Source organism: Oenanthe melanoleuca, chromosome 25 (assembly GCF_029582105.1).
Source record: "Oenanthe melanoleuca isolate GR-GAL-2019-014 chromosome 25, OMel1.0, whole genome shotgun sequence".
In the NCBI taxonomy this organism is placed as follows: Eukaryota; Metazoa; Chordata; class Aves; order Passeriformes; family Muscicapidae; genus Oenanthe; species Oenanthe melanoleuca.
The window spans coordinates 9,578,330-9,584,688 of NC_079358.1; the positions used below are offsets into that span (position 1 = coordinate 9,578,330).

The following is a 6,359-nucleotide window of genomic DNA, read 5'->3' on the forward strand; positions in this document are numbered from 1 at the left end:
TATTACCTGTCACTGTCCATTCCCCCCTGGGTATTAAAATTAGTTGCACACTTATTGTGGTTGCATAGTGTTCCCTTCGTATTGGGTCAGTGGTCTTTTAAATGAGTTGGAGGGTTTCAGGGAAGGAAGTAAGGACTGTCTACCTGGCTCTAAACTTTTTAACTCTCTCCTGTTACTATGACTACCTGACCTGTTAATCCCTTCATTCTGGTCTTGTTAGTTTAATTGACAAAATTTATGATGTATGGGTCTCCCCTGGCTGGCTCTGAGTATTTTCTCATGTATATCAGTTTTCACCTAAACGCTTCCATATGTGTATTTTGGCTGGTTCTGAATGTTAAACAATCAATTCTTATCAACTTCTAATCCCTATACTAAGGTACATACCTTTATGGGTTACATTCCTAATGTCTAGCTTCTAAACTTTCTACGATATCCCATAACTTGTTTCCTCAAACACAGAATTATTTAAGCTGTAACAGAATGCTATGGTTCAGTGGAATCCCACTTTGGGCCATGGTTGCCTGGTCAAGATGAATGGTTTTTTCAACAGGAAAGAAAAGTGAGAAGTCCAAGTGTTTTGGAAGAAGATGAGAGATGGCCACCCTTGGGCCAAGCCAGCCTGACCTGTCTCTCCTGACACCTTTCACTTGGGAGAAATCCTTGGACATAGGAATTTTTGGAGGTGGAATCTCAATTTTGCTTGTGGGTGCCTGGAATGGAAGAAGAGTTCTTTTCATTAGGAAAGCACAGAGCCCCAGTGTTTCCAAAGGCACATGAGAACCAGCCCTCAGGAGCCAAGGCCAGCCAGAATTGTCAGTCACGGCAGCTTTTGTCTGGGAGCTGTCCCTGGATATAGGGAATTTTGGAGGTGGATTCCCCATATTGGCCATGGGCACCAGGAGGACAAGGACAGTTCTTTTGCACAGGAAAGAAAGCCCAGAGCCCCAGAGTTTCAGTCGCAGATGAGAAGCAGCCCTCAAGATGCCAAAGTCAGCCAGACCTGTCAGGTGCCCCCAGGACCCCTAGCCAGCCAGACCTGTTCCCTGTTCCCTTGGTTCCATGAGACCCCACACTGCCACAATATTCTCCTTGCTTCTGTAGTGTCACAAAGGCCTATTGCTTCCATAAGGTCTGGCAGTGTCACCATGGCCCCTGGGCTCCATGTGGCCCCGCTGTGTCACAATGGTTCTTGTGACAATGGTTCTCTGCTCCTTGGTTCTAGAGGCCCCACAGCTTCATCACTGACCCTTAGTTCCATAAGGATCCTGAGTATCACAATGGTCCTCTTGATTCCATGAGTAACCAGAGTGTCACAATGTTCTCTTTGGTTCCATGAGGTTCCACAGTGTCACCATGGTGTCCCTGAACCTGCATTGTCACAACTGACCCAGGGTTCCATGAGGTTCTGCAGTGTCACCATGGTCGCTGTCAGAGGCTGGATGAGATCAATGTCCCAGACACCTCGGGATGAGCTGTCAATCAGTCACACAGTGGGCTGCTGCTGACCCAGGCTCTCATTGCCTGAGCAATCACAAGTCCCACCTGGGGAGAGCCCACGAAGGCCCAGGGGCTTAAAACACAGAGCAGGCACTCAGCCCATGGTCCTTACCCTGCCTTCTGCTGGGGTCTGTGTCTCACCCACACTGGAACCCTAGGAGTTGGTAGCCATGTGTGTGTCTTTCTACAGAACTTCTGTCTTTCTGTCTCTCTTTCCTCTTCTTCTAATGCTCTTGATATAGAACAGTTTTGGGTATCTCAACAGCTGAAGTGTTTAAATGTTTCTAGGTGTAATGTGCTAAGTTAATGAAGTTCCTGTCATGATAAGTGTTTTATGTGGAATTGTATATTGTATTAAATCCTTTTTGCAAAGTTCCTTGGATTTTTATATTTTGCCAGTAAAATTTTGTGTCATTATTTACCTCTTGAGAATATCTGGCTGGGGTTTCTCCTGTGCACTCCAAACTGGAGTAAAGGAACCTTTGGTCACCCCCAGCATTTCAGTGCTCTGGGGTGTTCCAGCCCCTCAGGCTCACAATGGTCTCTTGTTTCCGTGAGGCCACACAGTGTCACACTGGCCCTTGGTTCCATGAGCATCTGGAGTGTCACACAGGTTGGTGACATTTGTCCTTGCTGCCCCTCCCATCCCAGTGCCCCAGGAACAGCCCCGAGCCACCCGTGAGGGACAGGCCCTGCTGGGCCAGGCCTGGGCTCAGCCCTTGGCCTTTCTGCTGCCTCCAACCAGCCCAGGCCTGGCTCAGCATTGCAGTTCCCTGCTCACAGCGTTTGGCTCCTGCAATCCTGGCCTCAAGGATCTACTCCCACTAGTTTCTGGGGAGCCTTTGGCAGTCCCTGCCCTCAGTGGTGCCGCTGATGCTCCAAGGGACTTGGAGTTTTGCTTCTGATTCCTTGAGCAGCTTCTTTAAACTTCTTTCAGTGCTTGAGGGTCCTGGACTCAGCCCCAAAACCATTGTGGGGCTGCTTTAAATACAGAAGTCCCTCAGGAACTCTTTGTCTTTCTTCAATTATCTTCGAGTCTCCAGGGCTTGTGTAGCTGCTTGGAGTCAGTTTGGATTTCTGTTAAGGAAGCAGTTTTGAAAGTGCACCACATTTAATAAAATGCATAATTTTTTTGCTTTTCATTTCAGAGAAGAGGGGATAGAAATATTCCCTAGGTAATCATGATGCTGAATGTCTCCTTAGAAGGTCTGTGCACACAGAAGAATGAACCCCTTGCAGGCTGACCCTGTTTGGACTACTTGTCCCTCATCCCCAACCTCACCATGTCTGACATTGCCCACCTGGGACTGACATCCCTGTGCCCTGCATCAGAACCTTGTCCCCTGAGCTCTGCAGCTGGGTGTCCCAGCCCATTGCTCCATGTCCCACCTGCTCTCCTCAGGGCTCTGCCTGCACACAGGTCCAGGAGAAGATTTCTTCTTTGTGAAGAAAGAATGGCAAAGCCTGAGCAGGTTTCCTGAACAACAAACCCCAGTGAGGACCCGCATGTTCAGTTCAGGCTGTCAGTACAAGGGCCAGTGGGACCAGACATGATCTCTAAGCACAATTCTCTGACTCTTTTAGCTGAATTCTCTGTCCCTGTCCTTTCCTTGGGCCTCTGTTGCAGATGGAAGCTGCTGTTGCCATGCTCATCTTTAACCTCTCTTTTGAATGCAGACAGTTTTTCCCAGGTGTGGTAAGCAGGTGTCACTCAATGTTTATGCAGAGCTTTTGTATCCTCATGGAACCAAGGACACCCTTGTGACACAGGGGGGCTCATGGAAGCAAGGAGACAATTGTGACAGTTTGGAGCCTCACAGAAACAAGGTTCTGTTGTGATACTGAAGGGAATCATGGAACCCAGCAGGCCATTGTGACACAGCAATGTCACATGGAACCAATGATCCATTGTTACCCTGCCAATTGGAGAAGACCATGGTGACACTATGGGACCTCATGGAACCACAGGTGTAGTGTGATACACCTTGCGGGAGACTCCTGGATTCTTTGTATCAGGGTGGACGCGTGGAACAAGACTCAGATGCTCTGTAAATGCTAAAAGCTACAGTTGCAGTTTATTATAAGAGAGTCTGCTAGGAGCTGCTCGGCACAGCCACGTGCAGATTAAAGATATAAAAGGAGGGAAAGACAGAGAGAAGGGGGAGGGTAGAGGGAGAGAGTAAAGAAGGTAAAGAGGGGAAGAGAAGAGAAGAGAAGAGAAGAGAAGAGAAGAGAAGAGAAGAGAAGAGAAGAGAAGAGAAGAGAAGAGAAGAGAAGAGAAGAGAAGAGAAGAGAAGAGAAGAGAAGAGAAGAGAAGAGAAGAGAAGAGAAGAGAAGAAGAGAGAGCGTCTTCCCGTTTGTAACACAATAAATCTACTTCCATCATGACTATTCTGATTCCCTAAGAACCAATCCAATACAAAATACTAATTCTATAGCATTTACATGTAACCTATAGGAATTCTTACATTAGCATAGCATGTGACATTCTAAACTCTAAGATCTAATCTTTGGGTGCGGGTCAGTCTTTTGTGTCTTTTGGCCTTGCCCTCTGGCCAAAAGCATTGTTTAGTTAAGGGTGGATTAGCTTCGGTGAGCCATCCTATTGTATACCTGGTTATTTAGTAACTAGGGCTTGGTATCTCAAACGTGGCTTTCATTTCAATTTCATTCATGGTTTCTATATTCCCAGAATCTGAGCATTCATATTTGCAAGATTCCTCAGTTTCATCTTCTCCAACATCTTCCCCGTTTTGTTCAACCACTAATACATTAGATACTGCCTTCGTTATCATTTTTTGCATACAATGGAGGATGCAGGGTACAAATATTAAAACTTAAATTAATACTACTAGAATAGACAAACTAATTTTAAACTGTTTCTTTAGCCAAGCGGCAAAGCCTTAACTTTGAACAAACTGTTTAGCTAGGTACTAACTTTTTGTAATTTGGTCAGCCAAAATTTTTTTTTTTTTTAAATTTTGCAAAATGTTTTGATAAATTTATGCAGCAAATTTGTGAAAATTTTTATGTGTGTTAAATAGACAGATGATATCATAGTTTGCGGATTTGGCTAAAGCAACACAGGCATTTATCTTAGGTTGATTTACAGATAAGGTTTCACTATAAAAACTAAAACAAAGGAAGAAAATTAGCATGCATTTGCGCAAACGATAAAATTAAAATTTTTTTCTTGAGGTGTTTTTGAGTTTTTAACCAAAACCGGAGGGTGTTATGCCGTCAATTCCCCCTCTGTTTTGCATAATATGTGTGCCAGGTTGCGATAACAGGGCTGAACTGGATAAGTCCGGCGGTGGATCTGGCTTTGGTGCAGTAGGCATATAGAGTACTGGACAGCGGGCTGCGGAGGGGTACTGCTGAAGGGACACTTTGGGACATAGGAGAGACAGGGACAGCGCAGATGCAGGAGGTGCTGGCGAGTTCTGCGCATGGGCGGTGTTCATTTCCAGTGTTATGTGGACAGGCGTGGCGTCTGTGATTGTGGCGGGCTGCTTGCTGACGGCTCCGGTAGGGTGCTGTGGATCAGGAGGGGCTGGGAAGGACTGAGTTGCACTGGTGGGCACAGGCTGCGGAGTTGCTTTTAATGGGACTAAATCGGGAGGCAGGATTGGGGCTGCAACGGGCGGCAGCGGTTGAACTGAGGCAGGATGCTGCATCAGGGCTCCCACCGGCGGACTTGGCTGCATGGTGGCGGCCGGCGGTGCCATGCAGGTCGCAGGCAGTGGAGCCGTGTGCGGTGGGACCAGGGCAGGAGGCGGAGGCGGGGCGCAGGCGGGGAGGTGCATAGGGAACGTAGTTTTCACTGCTGACACGGAAGAGCAGCTGAGCGGCAGCGCGGCTGCGGCCGTGTCTCGGACGGAGATTGGGAGGGTGGCGGCTTCTCAGTGAATGCTGCCGACAGGGGGTGGGGCGCTGCCGAGTACCAGGAGTTCAGGGGGTGAGCTGCAATGGTCGCCGGGCAGAACTGAGGCAGGAACGCAGTGGCACGGGGCGGCACAGGTGGTGGAGGAGCTCCAGGCTGAGCATCCCCCACCGCCTGCCCGGGGACTGGGCTGGCCGGAGCCTGCAGCGCTGGCGTGGGACCGATAGGCACGTCTGGGCACTCCAGGACCGCGGTCAGCGCTGACGTTGTGCTCCGCGTGGCTGCGGGGCCGTGCGCAGGCAGCGCTGCATCGGCGCGGGCCAGCTCCGACGGCGGGCTCGCTCCGCGCCAGGCGGCTCCCGGGTTGGGAACGGGGAGCATCTGTGCTGCCGCCGGCAGCGCTGGTGTGGAGCCGAGCGGCGCAGCCCGGTCCGTCGGGACGCTGGACTGCACCAATGCCGTAACTGCAGGGACTATGGATTTTGCAGACTGCTGTGTTTGCAACAGGGTGGTAACAAAGGGAGCCGCGGCCACGTGCGTCATGGCGGCGGCGCCGGGTATTGGGGGAGGGGCTGAGGGACTCGCGGGAGCGAGGGAGGGGGGCGGGGTCGGCGTGTCGCCATCAGCGAGGGGCGGGGCGGAGGCGATGACGTTGGCGGATGGGCGTGCAGGGGCAGAGCCAACGGGCGGGGCCACAGCAGTGACAGGAGCGGGGGCCGGGATAGCGGGGGCGGGGAGAGCGGGGGCGGGGGCAAGGGACAGGGACGGGCCAGGACCGGGGGTGGGGAAATTGCAGACTGCGAGAGGAGGGGCGGGATTTGGGGTTACTGAGGAAGCGTGAGGGACAGGAATGGTCGTAGTTACGGGGACGGGAGGGAGATTAGCAAGGTTGGGTGCGGACGCGGCGGGTGGGTTTACGGGGACGGAGTTTGGGGATACGGGAGCGGAGGGAGGGGGGGAGGGGCGGGGGCCACGT

General features: G+C 51.0%; 1 protein-coding gene across 1 annotated transcript; it reads right to left on the minus strand.

Annotated features, from left to right (window-relative positions):
* Positions 1-5,320: 5,320 nt before the first annotated feature.
* LOC130262658 (uncharacterized) lies at positions 5,321-5,926 on the minus strand. The gene has a single exon (XM_056509976.1). It carries the CDS (start codon positions 5,924-5,926, stop codon positions 5,321-5,323), a length of 606 nt encoding a protein of 201 aa, XP_056365951.1.
* Between the last annotated feature and the right edge of the window lie 433 nt (positions 5,927-6,359).

Bases quoted from the DNA above. Each gene is read 5' to 3' on its own strand.
- LOC130262658 (XM_056509976.1), bottom strand. From the start codon at position 5,926: ATGACGCACGTGGCCGCGGCTCCCTTTGTTACCACCCTGTTGCAAACA.